General features: G+C 37.7%; 1 protein-coding gene across 3 annotated transcripts in view; it reads left to right on the top strand.

The window, feature by feature from the left end:
- LOC125937310 (BRISC and BRCA1-A complex member 2) overlaps window positions 1-15,584 on the top strand; it is a 119,109-nt gene that overhangs the window by 84,972 nt on the left and 18,553 nt on the right. For all 3 annotated transcript variants that reach the window (XR_007462347.1, XM_049651919.1, XM_049651920.1), the window contains one exon: window positions 113-207. Coding sequence is in view for 2 of the 3 variants with exons in the window: in XM_049651919.1 (XP_049507876.1) it covers window positions 113-207 (95 nt within the window). In the remaining variant the exon portion in view is untranslated. The remainder of the gene's footprint in view (window positions 1-112; window positions 208-15,584) is intronic.

Here is a 15,584-nt window from a genome sequence, read left to right as displayed (position 1 = left end):
AGTAAATGTAAACTCCTTTCTTTTTTTTTCAGAAGTGTCTTTGATGCATTCCTCAGAACATTCATAAATTAGCAAGGAAATACAAAAGGCCTGATGTTTTCTTTTCTTTCAGGGGATATCATTTTCAATGCCCAATACCCAGAGCTGCCCCCTGATTTTATCTTTGGAGAAGATGCTGAATTCCTGCCAGATCCCTCGGCTCTGCATGTGAGTACTGCAGGCTCGTTTTGGATGATCTTTATTTGTTGAAGGAAAATAAAATTAGCTTTTGACAATTGCTTGACAGATAAATTTGCCAAACATGTGGGGTTTTTTCCACCCCTTTTTTCCTCTGTCCTCTGAAATAAGTACAACTCTTCATGTGCCAACATAGTTTAAAGATTTTTTTTATTGGAGTTTTACTTGCAGACTATTTTGAATTAAAATCTGTAGCATATTGGTTAAAATATTTTTACTTCAGCTTAAAGAGACATGTTGAAGAGATTTCTTTACTTTAACTTAATATTTCATGCCTGCAATCAATTTTCTAATGTTTACTAACACTTCATCACAGAGCTTGTTAGGGGAGTGTTTCTTGGCTCTTCAAGAGGCCTTTTTTGTCTAGAAGTGAAAGTGGCAAATTTGGACTTGTATCCATATTATCTCAGTATTATTATCAGAAGGGTAAAGATCAGATTAAGTGCTCTTTATTAAGCAAGAGCAAAAACTTTGTAGTTAAAGTAAAATATTTCTGGGGTTAAAGCAGGGAAAGGAGCTGTGGTACTTGTCAGAGCACATGTGGTTTACATAAAAAATTGTGTGTTTCACATTGCTCATGGAGAAAAACATGTGCCATTTTGTTTAAAAGGCCTGACCAGACAAAATGTCTCTTTCTTTCCCTTCTCAAGTTCAGTTTTGCCATGATGCCTATACTATAAGAGGGTTTTATTGTTCAAAACTATGTCCTTTGTTTGGTCTTTTTTGTCTCAAAGTTTTGTAATTAAAAATTTTGATGACTTTGAAATCTTGTCCCCCCCCCTCCCTTTTTAAAAAGGGAAGTGTTAAACAGGAAGTTTTAACCCAAACCTAAAGAATTATCTTAAATTTTGGAACACAGCCGTAAAAATGCGATTGGCAAGAGTAGGCTGGGTTTGTTGCAAAATTTCTAATAATTACACTCAATCTGCTAGTTGATTTTCAAAAATGTGTAGTTTAAGGATGGTCCCTTTAGATGCTACGTGTTACACATTGACCCCATATTGAAGCGGAGGGGCTTACCTGGAGTTAAAGAGTCAGAAGTATCTCTACAGACCTCTTCTGTGTTAAATCTGCCCAGTGGAGGGTAACATATGCGAAATGCCAAAGATGTATTACAGGCTAAGTGCTCCAGGAATTTAAAGAAGGTTGTCGGAAAAGGCTTTGTAGTAGAGGTGACACTTGGGCTCACTCTCAAAGAATGGAGCCTGAGTAGGGAGTATGGCAGAGAGAATTTCAAACGGGGGGCATGACATAAGCAAATGAAATGTATAATGTATTGTAGCGCTACTGACAGGTTTGCTGAAGTGTAAGTTAATATAAGGAAGGGCTGGAAAAGGTTAGAGAGGGAAGTTGGGACAAGATTGTGGAGAACATTGAATGCTAGGTTAAGAGCCACTGAAGGAAATGATAATAACAGAATCATTCAATAGCAATGTGGTCAGTATAATGGATCAAGGAAAGGGTAAGGAGCAGAACTGAGGACTGTTGCAAAAACCTGGGGGAGGGCGAAGAAAGGGGCTTTGAGCTAGGATGATACAAGAGGGAATACCATGAAGGAAAGGATAAGAAATATTTACAACTTCTTTTTTGGGAATTGCCTTTAAAATTTGCAAGGCACATCTTCAATATTGAAAAGTATTGTGAGAGTGTAGAATTTAAAACCCAAAAGGACCTCGAGGTTCAGCTTATTCCACTTTTTTGTTTTATTTTATTTTTTATGGGTTTTGAAATTCTTTTTATTTTAGTATTTTTTGAGAGAGAGAGAGCGCCTGTGCAAGGGTGAGTGTGCAAGCAGGGGAGGGGCAGAGAGGGAGGGAGAGAGAATCCCAAGCAGACTGCACACCCAGCGCCTAGTGTGAGGTGGGGCTCGATCTCGCCACCCTGCGATCATGACCTAAGCCAGAATCCAGAGTCAGATGCTTAACCGACTGAGCCACGCAGGCACCCCACTATTTTTCTATTCTAATACTGAGAAAATGGACCTAGAATTGTATAATTGTGTCAGAGTTGATATTATAACTCTACTCTTCTTATATTTAGTCCCTGAGTGAAGTTTTTGCAGATGTTTTTGAGAAATTAGCTGAAGAGGAACAGCCAAAAAAAATCAAAGCACTATGTCTAAGAGGACAATTACAAATCTAGGGGAATGCTTTCTTCAGCTAGAGTCAATCTGAGGACTCAGGCAGGCTACCCAGTGCTTCTTCCGGCACCAGTGGTTTAGGTAAGTCTAGAAAAGCAACCAAGGGATACCGTCTGCCAGCTGATGAGGTCCACCCAGCCCTAGAGGTACTCTGGATGTTCATTGTCATCTGGCTAAAACACTAGGACAGGATAAATGTCAGCAGACATCTCCCTGAGGTAGCATGCCTCCAAAGGACTTTTCCCTCACCTGTTAACAGGTTATGGTTTAATTCTTCAATTCAGGTCAGCCTTTTTTCCTTCCTTCCTGCAGTGTGCAGAGCACAGTCACTAATAACCTGATTAGTCCATATGAAGTTCTGAATGAAGGAGGGATTACATATTTCATCACCTATGGAGCGGAGAACAGAATGTCTAGAGTTTTTGGATTTTCCCCTTGAAGTACTAATTGCAGGAGGGAATGAATAGGTACCCTTAGATTCTGGGAGTATAGTCCAAAGTAGTCTCTGTGGCAAATAGGGAATTTCCCTGAAGTTACTGGGTTTTATCTTCAAAATTAAGAAAAATTATTTTGCATTTGATTCCATAATATGCTTGTGCTCTTTAATAAAAAGTGTATTAAATTACAAATATTTGAGAAAAAAATGTGTTCTACTTTGAGAAATACCGTTTTTGAAAATATTTTATTTATTCAATTTGTTTAAACTGGCTTCTTTCCATGAAAGGATTTGAAGTAAATTAAATAAAGGATGCACATAAAGTCAATAAAAATATGTGAGGTGCTCTAATCCATCAGATGAAGTCACCTCTTTCCACACTCAAGCTCTTCATTCACAGAGATGAGTTTCATTAAGGACTTTGAGATCCTCAGATGAATGCAAAATACTAGATAGAGATACCAGATCCAGATAAATACTAGATAGACACCAGAGACAAGTATCTCATGGACACCAGAGTCATAAAATCATGGAGTTATAAATGTAGTTGTCCAGTGGTTCCCACTTCTGGCTATCCATTAGAATAATTTAGGAATCCTGTTGAAAATACAGATTCCTGGATCCCACTGGAATAGCGAATTACACCTCTAAGGGAGCTGAAGAGTCATTAAATTCTCTGGGCCATTTCTATGTATTAGTTTGTGAACTGCTATTGGGAATCACTCATTGAACCCATCTTTTATAGTAACGTCTCCAACAGAAGGTCATTTGTCTTTGCTTGACATTGTTTCCAGTGAGGTATCATTTTCCATTTTGGGGACAGCTCCATTTCTTTTCTTTTCTTTTTTTTTTAATTACCAGCTTTATTGAGACATAGTTTATGTGCCATGCAATCCGCCCATTTAAAGTGTATAATTCAGTGGTTTTTAGTATATTGACAGAGTTGTGTAACCATTGCCAGAGTTGAATTTACATTTTTAAAAACTGAAGTAGAATTGACATTTTAACATTATTTGCTTTCAAGGGTACAACATAATGATTTGATATTTGTATTTATTGTGAAGTGATCACCACAGTGTCTAGTTAACACCTGTTATTATCAAAGTCAAATTTAAACATTAGCAGTCACTTCCCTATCCTCCCCACTCCTACCTGTATCCACTCTAAGCAGTAACTATTCTGCATTCTGTCTCTGTGGATTTGCCTGTTCTGGACAGTTCCTATAAATGGAATCAGACAATATGTGATCCTTTGTGACTGACCAGTTTCATCAGCATACAGTTTTCAACGTGTCATGTATCACTACTTCATTATTTATTGCTAAATAATATTAAATTGTGTGCATATACCACATTTTATGTATCCATCATCAGTTGATAAACATTTGGGTTGTTTTTATGTTTTGGCTATTATAAGGACTGTTTTAATTGTTCTTGGATATATCCCTAGGAGTAGAATTGCTGTGTCAAATGGTGACTATGTTTAGCTTCTTGAGAAACTCCCAGGCTGCTTTCCAAAGTGGCTATACCATTTTACATGCCCACGAGCAGTATATAAGTGTTCCAGTTTATCCACACCCAAATAACCAAAATTTGTTATTATCTGTGTTTTTGATTATAGCCTGTGAAGTGGTATCTCATTGTGGTTGTGGTTTGTGTTTTGCTGATGGCTAATGGCGTTTTGCATCTTTTCATGTCCTTATTGGCCATTTTTATAACTTCTTTGGAGAAGTGTCTGTTCAAATCCTTTGCCCATTTTTTAAATTGAGTTATTTGCCTTCTGTTGTTGAGGTGTACGAGTTCATTGTATATTCTGGATATAAGGTATATGACTTGTCACAATTTTCTTCCATTCTGTGGATTGTCTTTTAACTTTCTAGGTAGTATTGTTTGAAGGACAAAAAATATTTAAGTCTAACTTCTCTACATTTTATTTTGTTGCGTGTGCTTTCGATTTCACATCTAAGAAACCATTGCCTCGTCCAAGGTTATGAAATCTTACTATTATCTTTTCCTTAAAAACTTCTGGAATTTTTTTGCTGACATTTAGGTATTTGATCCATTTGGGGTTAATTTTTGTGTATTGTGTGAGATATGGGGCCTTATTTCATTGTTTTATAAGTGGAGGTCCAGATGTCTAAATATGATTTATTGGAAAAACTGTTTTTTCCTGTTGAGTTCTTTTGGCATTCTTGTTGAAACTCAGTTGACTATAAATGTGAGGGTATATTTCTGAACTTGCCTTTCTATTGATTTGATCTGTATTTTAACCTTATACAGTACCACAGTGTCTTGACTGCTGTGACTTTGTAATAAGTTTTGAAAGTGTGAAATATGAGTTTTCCAACTTTGTTCTTCTTTTCCAAGAATCCTTTGACTGTTGTGGGTCCCTTGCATTTCCTAGGATCAGCTTGTCAGTTTCTTCTGAGAGTCCAGCTGGGATTTTGATAGGAATTGCGTTGAATCTAGATCCAGCTAGAGAATTGCTATTCACCACTTTCATTCATAACTCTCTTCCCCCATTTATCTGAATGGCTTGCTTCCCTCCTATTTTCAAATGTCATTATATCGGAGAGGCCTTTCCTGGTGTCCTTATACAAAGTAGTAGTAACACCCTCCCCATTGCACTGTCATTTTTATTTTATTTTATTTTATTTTATTTTATTTTATTTTGTTTTTTAACGTTTATTTATTTTTGACACAGAGAGAGAAAGAGCGTCAACAGGGGAGGGGCAGAGAGAGAGGGAGACACAGAATCTGAAACAGGCTCCAGGCTCTGAGCTGTCAGCATAGAGCCCGACGCGGGGCTCGAACTCACAGACTGAGATCATGACCTGAGCCGAAGTTGGACGCTTAACCAACCAAACCACCCAGGTGTCCCTACACTGTCATTTTTAAATCATGCTTTGTTTTCTTCTTTGCACTTAACTACTATTTGATAAATTTTTGGTTGCTTATTTGTTTGGTACCCCTGTCCCAGGGTGACCAATGGCCCTGGTGTGCCTGAGGCTGATGGGTTTTCTGGAATGTAGTGCCTTCAGTGCTGAAACTGGGTAGTCCCGGGCAAATTGGGATAGAGGGTTCCCCTTGTTTCTTCACTGGAATGGAAGCCTCATGAGAGAATGAATTCATTTTCTTCACTGCCATGTCCTAGTATCTAGAAAAGTGTCTGGTGTGTGGAGGTGCACAATATATGTTTGTTAGATGAACAGGTCTCCCCTAAGTTTGTGTATTTCTTAAGGGACTTGTTGGTTTCCAAGACTCGAAAACATGTTTTAGATGAAAATTTCAAAATAGAAGAAGAGATTCAGTTTTATAGAAACTGGGAGATAAAAATCAGTTAGCAGAATCTCTGAGGCAGTGATTTTCAGCCTCAGTTTTGCAATGCCCTGTGGTATGTTTGGCTACCCAGAGGGCATTGTGAAATTCTTTCCCCAAAAGTAATAACGATAATTCCCTTTAATTTAAAATAAAATTGCACCAAGGAGGAAGGGTGGTTCAGAAGTTTAAATGAGAAGGACATGTTGCAATTATAGCAAAAGTGGAAGCCACTGATATCTGACTTCCTAGTTTGAAGAAGGTAAGAGCGGTCTTGGGTTTGGGACAAGCATCTTCACGGTAGGGAATCTAATGTTACTCATTCCTTCACTGATTTTTCTGCTCATATGGAATGTAAGTGTAGAAAGAAGGATTGTGCTCACACCTTGTCACTGCTCCCCTGCTCGCTCTTCACTGTGCCTTCCGAAGGACATCTTTTGAATGTGTCCTCGCAAAACAGTGCCCATCCCCTGTGTACATGAAATGTATGTGAAGAATGCGCTTTGCTTAGATGGACTGCATGGCCCATGGCTGCAAAATGCCGTCCAGGTGTGTGGTGCTCCTATTCCGAGACACTTCCCTGTGCCATGGCCTACAGCACATTTTAAAACGGCAGTCTCTTTCATTTTTCAAATATTTATTTACTGCCTCATTTGAGACCCTTAAAAGACTCCTCTTTAGCCCTAAAGCTGAACATAATGCTCAAGACAGAGAAGTGAATGAAACTGCAGCCTGAGGCGATACGTGCAGGGATGGGGGTGTGTGCCCATGATGCCGTGGGGATAATTGGAGGAGTGCTCTACCAGCTCCGAGCACAGGAAGTGTTGAGACTAAGGAACAGATTCTTTGATCATTTATAAAAGATCCACATTTTTATATAACTTATAGAAGAATGATGTATCTACAGGAGAGTGTGCAAATCACAAGTGTATTACATGGAGAATTTCCAAAAAATAAACATACCATGTAACCAGCACTTAGATCAGGATCGGTTCGATGCGGGGCTCACACTCATGAACTATGAGATTGTGACCTGAGCCGAAATCAGGAGTCGGATGCTTAACCGACTGAGCCACCCGGGCGCCCCATTACCCCACATTTATTTGTGAGCTTCACCCCTGTAGTTTGTTATTGTTGTTTGCTCATTCCATTGCATGAGCGCAGAGCAGTTTATTTATTCATTCTAGTATTGATCGACATTTGGATTCTTTTTAGGATTTCGCTGTTGTGAATAGTGCTATCATGAATATCCTTGTGCCTGTCTCAGTGAATATGTGTGTGCATTTCTGAGGGGTATATACGGAAGGGCTATCTTGCTGGGCCACTTGGTGTAGAGGGTTAAGGAGAGGATTAATAAACACGCGTGTGCACGCACATGTTTAATTTTGAAGGTATGTGTTATAACTAGGCTTTAAAAGCCCAGTTGTAGGAAAACAGAACATCTTGAAAGTACAAACAAGGTACCCTTAAAAGGAAACTTGACCAGTTTATCATTCGGAGTTTAGTCAGGAACAGAAACCATACCAGTAACTCAAATAGGGAAAATTGAGTAACGAGAATTATTAGCTACTTAACGGAGTAGAAGAGCACTCTAAAGAATGCAAAGCACAGCGGTTGTAGAAAGCAGCTACTCCGTGGCTGAGAGAGAATACCCAAGAGGGAACAAACTTGGAAGGCTCCTTCCCTGGGTCTCCGTTCCCTGCCCCGGGCTGACATTCTGCCCTCCTTGCTGGAGAGGGTGTGACCGCAGCCCACTGGATTATGGAGATTTGCACTTGGGGGTGCCGCAGACCAGAACTGGTGTGGCCTACTGGGTGCTGGTGGGCCAGGGTGGCGAGTGGAAATGGGCTGGGTGCCGGTTAAACAGGCTGGAGGGTGGCACTACTGGGTCTCCTGCATGCCTCTGGCAGTGGCACCATAGGGGCAACTATGAAAAGTACGTCAGAACCGGGATTAGAAGCTCCTCCCTCTGTTATGCCTTGCGCTGTCCCTCCATCACTTTCCACTGACAAGCTAAACATTGCACCAGCTGGCAAAGAAAAAGTGTTTGCGGGGTCCAGTTCCAGTGTCATAAACAGGACAAAAGAGTAGATTGGGAAGAGGAGCGGCAGTAAATGAATAGCACAGCTAGACAATGCCAAACTTCCCTTCCAGTGTATTGTTTTCTGTTGTGTCTACTCTACTGTTAAGTCCACTTAATGAGTTCTTATTTTTAGTAATATGTTTTTCAATTCCACAATGCTTTGGTGAATTTATCTTTTTATCTATAGTTTTGCCATTTTATTGCACATGCTAATCCTATTTATTTTTCAGTCCTGTGAGCCAGTTGTAATATCTGGACTATCCTAGGGTCTATTTATTTTGCCTGCTTTTTTCTTTAGTTATCAGTCATGTGGTTCTGTATTTGTCGTCTTTCGTAGTTTTGAGTGAATGTCAGACATTCCTGTTTAAAAAAAAAAAAAAAGCAACCATAGAGGCTTCAGATGATGTGATCATCTTATAGGGAGAGGGTTCATTGTCCCCTCTCCTAGGCAGAGAGTGTTGATTGATCACCTGAAGCTATATAGGACTCTGCTGGGTTGAGGCTGGTTTATGTCTTTGGTAAGTAAGGGTCGTCTACCTGTGGTTCACAATGATTTCTGAGGTAGAGTTCTTCAGGGCTTTTTTGTGAAATTCTGGAGTGGTCAGTGTTCTAAGACACTTCTAAGATCCTTGGATTATGAAATATTTTAAAGTAGAATTCCACATCATTTACCAAATATTCAAATACCTAGCATGGATCTTTGCCCCAATAGATTTGAAATTCTAAATTTTCGATTATAAGACTGTTGATAGCTCGGCTCTGCTTTTCAGAGGTACTTGCTTAATTTTAGCTTCTTGCCCATGGGCGGCCACAGAATTCATCAAATATCTTGAGGGTAACTGGCTACATGTTTGATGTCTCTAAAGGCTCTGCCAAAAGTTCTAAATGATTTTTCTGAGTCCAGCAGCAGCTTTGTGACTGTGCAAAGCCTGGATTTTCAGCCTCCCTCTTGTGCCTGGAATTTGCAAATGTCCCCAGGGTAAAAGCAGAAGTCAGTTGTTTTGCATTTTTGAGAACATATAATTTTACCCTTTACTTTCATAGCAAAAACACACAAAACTTTAGTGGGCCATAAAATACTACTCGCTTTGTTGGCAAGAATACAGAATTAATACAAAGTATTAATTAAAAATATTTGACGTTAATAAAAATGTTAAGTAACATTAATTAGTAAAATGTTTGAAAACAGTGTACTTCTTCCTTTTTTATGAAAACCTAGACTTTAAGTTCCAGTAGGTTTTTCTAAGGTAGAAATAAGGGTGAATGTTATTTAGAGGTGGCATCTTGTGCTCTCTTGAGTTGAATGCAGCTTGGATTCAAAGGATGCATTTATGTATGATCCAAGTGAGTATGAGAGAATTACTAGAAATTTTGATGCAAAATTGGCTTATGTGCTGATGAGTTAAAAACTCAATTTGTACTTCTACCCAATATCACTGTTTTTACTTATCAGCCATGGAAACATTTTATGAGGTAGGAGGGATGTCAATGTTATTCTTTGTAAAATGTACTTCCTAAGGGGAGATGGTGGAAGGCTTTGGTTTAAAAACGTTGATTTGTGATTTCATCTATTTTTCCAAAGGCATTGCTGTTACAACTAACTGTAGATTAAGGAGTGGAGTATTAACATATACACATGTCTATATACACGTATAATTTTGAAGGCGTGTGTTATAAACAGGGCTTTAAAAGCACAGTTGTAGAAAAACAGAGCATCTTGAAAGTACAAACAAGGGACATTTAAGATGTTCACTCTCATAAGACAAATAAAAAAAAAAAGGCAAACCAAGTTATTTTTTGAAATCCAATGGCAAATATAACATTTAGCAGATGTTACCAGTTTTGATTTACTCGATTGAATTTGCAAAAATGCTTTTGGGAAAATGAGGTACTGAGTTGCATGTGACGCATTTCGGCTTAAGAATTTGCTCTCCCAGAGCAAGAGGAGTTAGTTCATGATCAGTGTTTGGAGATTGCTCATTGTCGTTGGTTGGTTGATTTCCTTTGTTATCCTCTCTTTATCACCTTCTACCCTCTCCAGCATTGTCCTCTGAGAGTTGGGTTTTAAAGTTATGATAACATATTTTTATTATTATTAACATATAAAATATAGGCAAGTGCCAAGAAAACAAATCTATAATTGTGCACAATTTAGAGACGAGTGTTAATGTATAATGAAGTTAATGTCTTTACTCCTAGTGTTTTTCTGCATCTGTGTCACCTGTACGTATGTCCTCCACAGTTGTCAGTGATTTTTACTTTATATATTATCGTAAGCATGTCTCTGATGACATTACAGATTGATCTGAAACATCTTTTAAAATTGGCTTCTATTCTTTTGACCTGTTCTGATGGTTAGTACTTACCCAGGCAGATAAAAGGTGTATCGGAAACCAGTCCTTTTTCTTTAAATTTCTCATAAAAAATGCTGACTGCCGCTTAAGGCTGTTAACTAAGTGAAATGATAATTTGTGAATTCTTAGTAACTAATAGTAGTTTATGGTTAATAACTTAACTAAAAACAGTCTTAATTCATCGTTGTAAGTCTTATGGCTATGAACAGGGATTCTGCCCATGTTTCTCTTAAGAAAATAAGAGCGGAACGAAAGTTTTAGTGAAACTGCATCAGAATTGTTTCTGGCTAGCATACACACAACATTGAGTTGGAGATGAAGAACTCTGCCTTTCAAGAGGACCTTGGCTTGTTTGGAGAAACAGGACTTAAACTTAAAAAGAGAAATATTGTAGCAAATTGTAGTATACTGTCATGGCACCGTAATACTATCTCTGGAGCACTACTATTTTGTCCAGTAATTGTGTGTTTCCATTTTTGTCTTTTCTGCCATTCCCTGAGCACCTTGAAGCAGAGACCATATCTTATTCATCTTTAATTTATAACACTTACGTGTGGTAAAGGGACTTAGTAAGTACACACCAATATATATATTTTTTAAATGCATCGATATGCTAAGTACCACATTAATGGCACCGGAGTTCTGATGGGGTAGTGATTGTGGAGTCTGTGGTGATCTGAAGCTTCTTGGAGGTAGGAGGGTTTTACCTGGGTCTTCAAGCAGGGGATAGGATTTAGAAAATGAACAGAGGGGATGGCGCTGTGGGCAGGGGGACAGAGCTTCCAGAGAAGCATCACGAACCAAGGATAACCTATTGGAAGCACTGAGCAGCAAACCGGTTTTATTGGGGGAGAGTTTGCATGGGCAAATATTAGAAAATACAGTTACAGAGGTAGATTAAGGTGAAATTGTAAGGGGTTTGGAATACAAAGCTAAAGATTATTCATTACTAGCATAGCCTCTGATTTTAAGGAACTACTGCAGACTTACTAGGTTTTGTTTTCCTTTTTAGAAAAAGACATTGAAGCTTTTGTGAGATGTTCATGATCTAGGTAATTTTTTTCCCCCTGTGGTTGAGGATTACAGAAATTTTTGATATCTTTACTTTGTAGCCACCTGCTGTTAAGTGCACTTCTGGAAATTGTTATGAACTTCATGTACGCGCATTAGTTTTTCAGAGGAGTCAAATTTTTATTATATATTTTTAAAGAAAAATGTGCGGTTACCTGTTGATTATATTCCTTCAGAATCTTGAAATTGATTATTTCACATTCTCCACTTGTTTCAGAGGCTGGTCTTCCAATTTGCTTGATTTGTGTGCTTTTGGTATACAGGGCCTGATGAGTGAATAAACCCTAACAAACTTTTAATTTTAGAACTTTTAGAATTTTTAGGTTTAGATTTACGGAATTATTGCAAAGATAGTGTAGTGTTTCTGCATGCCCCACATTCAGTTTCCCCTGGTGTTATTAACATCTTACATTACTGTGATTCATATGTGAACATTAATGAACCAATATTGATACAGTATTATTAACTAAAGCCCTTACTTTATTCAGATTCTCTTAGTTTTTTTTTTTTTTTTTGTTTTTTTTTTTTTAAATAATGTTCTTTTTCTGTTCAGGATCCCGTCCAAGATACCACATTACGTTAGTCTTGCATAATCTTCATGTCTGTTTAGGTTGTGGCAGTTTCTCAGACTTCCCTTGTTTTTGATGACCTTGACAGTTTGGATGAGTACTGGTCAGTTCTGTTGATTACGGGATGGATTATGCTGGCCAAGGCACTTAGTACCTATGCCTATATTTATTGATAAAACTGTTAATATTATTCCCAGTGTCACAAGGCTGTTGTGGGAGTAAGGAAAGTAATATTTGAGTGGAAAAATAGAAATAAAATTGTGGGTGTGGAAACCAAAATGACCAAGGGCAACACAATAATGATAAGTACAGAGAGCTTGGCAAATATTTGTATTTTCAAAGAAGTCCCCTTGTTTCCCTATATAATTGGAAGCAGCTTATTCTGCTTTTTGAGCTTACATTTAAACTCATATAAATATGAGGTTTTGTACTTTATTTGAAAGTCTTTAGGTTTGGGATTATTTTGCTGTACTTGGGTTATCTATGGGGATGGGAACAGTTTAAAAAGGAGAAGAGCCTCATAAATTTGAACCTGGTTCTAATGTATGCTTTCTCCAACATTTTAAAAAAGCTAAAAGAAACAAAAAAAACAAAAAAAAAACCTCTTAGCCATTTAAAAACATTTTTCGGAGAAATTATCTGCATCCGGCTGAGAATTTTATGCCAAACTGCAGCCCCCACACAGGCTTTGGAGAGCCAAGATATTTAAACCTGCAAAGTGCCAGCTCAACCCTTACGCTGGTCTGATGTAATCAGTTAACCACAGAGTGGTTTGTAGCCTTGAACTGACAATGACTCAGTAGACCTTGTATACATTAAAAAATGTTTTTAAGTTATTGGGATTATGAAAATACCATAGAAGCACAATATTATTATAAGCAAAACATTCAACACATTTATAATGTAGTTTCTTGACTGTATTTCAAGAACATTTATGAAGAAACCATATTGAAAAGTAAAAAGTCTGGATTATTATAGATTTTTTAAAAGAAAGGAAGCAAATTACTTATAGTATCTAAAATTGTCTACCAGAGATCATCACTCATTTGAAATCAAAGGGGTCCTTTAGGAGATTTGAAAAACTTCATCGGTAAGGACTAATATAACAATTGTATATCATTTGTATGTTCAAAGGACATTTTAAAAGGATTTATTTATTTTATTGATTTGGAGGTACTTGGAAGGTTACCATGGACTTTAGCTCAGTAAGCCCCTGTAGGAAGTATTTTAAAAATGCAAAATTTGTCCCAAGGAAGTTTGATTTTAATTTAAAAACTAATATATTAAAAGTGTAAGTTAATCATTTGTTTTATTTTCAACCCTACCTCAGTACTGCTCCTGAGCCCAAATTCACTAAATCCACTCATATTAAGTTAAAAGCATTTTAGAGTCAGGAAAAGATGAAATAACTATTTTAGACATTTGGGTTTGTGTGTTTGTATTGATACATGAATAGAACTGAACAGAAATGATTTTGAGATATTAGCTGAAGATTTATGTTGAAAATGTATCTTTTCTGGGGCGCCTGGGTGGCTCAGTCAGTTGGGCGTCTGACTTTGCGTCAGGTCACGATCTCATGGTCCGTGAGTTCGAGCCCCACGTCGGGCTGTGTGCTGACAGCTCAGAGCCTGGAGCCTGCTTTGGATTCTGTGTCTCCCTCTCTCTCTGTTCCTCCCCTGCTCATGCTCTGTCTCTCTCTGTCTCAAAAATAAATAAAAACATTAAAAAATTTTTTTAAAAACTGTGCCTTTTCTAGCTTAAAGTAAATAAATTGACACCCTTAATATATTTTGAATGAGAAAATCTATTAATAGTAATTTGCAAACTTTGAAGACTAAAAATAAATCCATTAACATGACTTTAACTTCCTGAAGAGAGCCTAGGCACCATTTCTTTTGTTAGTACTTTTTAGACCTTTTTATTTATAATCATTAAAGTTGTAATGTAAATGTGCTGTTTTACAGCATGTTCTGTGAGAATTTTGTTTTCTAAGAAAATAATGCAATAGAAGATGTTTATAAAATCTAAGGTAGGGGCACCTGGGTGGCCCAGTCAGTTAAGCATCTTACTATTGATTTCAGCTTAGGTCATGATCTCACGATTGTGAGATCGACTCCCACGTTGGGCTCCATGCTGAGCATAGAGCCTGCTTGAGACTCACTCTCTGTCTCTCTGTCTCTCTCTCTGTCTCTGTCTCTCTCTCTCTCTCCCCCTCTCCCTCTCTCTCCCTCTCTCCTTCCCCCCTCCCCTTTCCCTCCCCCTCTCCCCCACCCTCTTTCTCTCTCCCACTCCCTCTCCCTTCCTCTGCTCCTCCCCATGTGTGCTCTCTTTCCACAAAAAAAAAAAAAGAAAGAAATTAAGGAAAAGGATTAATGAAAAGTTTGAAAATTGAGAAACCTTAGTCGATTAAAAAATTAAGATCAGTTTAATGATAGAGCTTTTTAAAATGTTTAACATCAATTTATGACTGTAAATTTGTAACTAGCCATTTTTAGACACAAAAACATAATTCTTAGATAGTTTTTAGAAATCAGAGCGAAACAATATTCTTTGTAACCATAGAATTGATTCATTTTTAAAGACTTTGTATTATGGAGAATTTCAAACATATATAAAAGTAAACAGTATTGTATAATGAGTCTTCATGGCTCTGTCACTTAACTTCAAGAATTGTCAACTCATATTCTGTCTTGTTTCATCTGTATCTACATTCACTTATCTCTTACCATATTATTTTGAAGCAAATCCCATACATTATGTCATTTCATCTGTAAATACTTTTGTATTTACTCAAAAAGATAAGGAATCTTTGGGGTGCCTGCATGGCTCAGTCAGTTGAACGTCTGACTTTGGCTCAGGTCATGATCTCATGGTTCGTGAGTTCGAGCCCTGAGTTGGGCTCTGGGCTGACAGCTCAGAGCCTGGAGCCTGCTTCAGATTCTGTGTCTCCCTCTCTCTCTGTCTCTCCCCTCCTTGCACTCTTGTCTCTGTCTCTCTCAAAAATAAATAAACATTAAAAAATTAATAAAAAGATAAGGAATCATTATTTATTTATTATAGTTATTATCTTATTATCATTAACATACAGTGTTTTATTAGTTTCAGGTTAGTTAACATACAGTGTAACATTAGTTTCAGGTGTACAATGTAGTGATTCAACACTTTCATACATCACCCGGTACTCATCACAACAAGTGCACTCCTGAATCCGCATCACCAAATTTAACCTGTCCCCCACCCACCTCATCTCTGGTAGCCATCAGTTTGTGGTTAGACTCTATAATTAAGAGTGTGTTTCTTGGTTTGTTTCTCTTTCTCTTTTTTTTTTTTTCTCGCCCTTTGCTTGTTTGTTCTGTTTCTTAAATTCCACATATGAG

This window comes from Panthera uncia (assembly GCF_023721935.1).
Source record: "Panthera uncia isolate 11264 chromosome A3 unlocalized genomic scaffold, Puncia_PCG_1.0 HiC_scaffold_12, whole genome shotgun sequence".
NCBI classification, from domain to species: domain Eukaryota; kingdom Metazoa; phylum Chordata; class Mammalia; order Carnivora; family Felidae; genus Panthera; species Panthera uncia.
The sequence above is the reverse complement of the archived record's forward strand: the minus strand, read 5'-3'. Positions and strand labels throughout refer to the sequence as shown.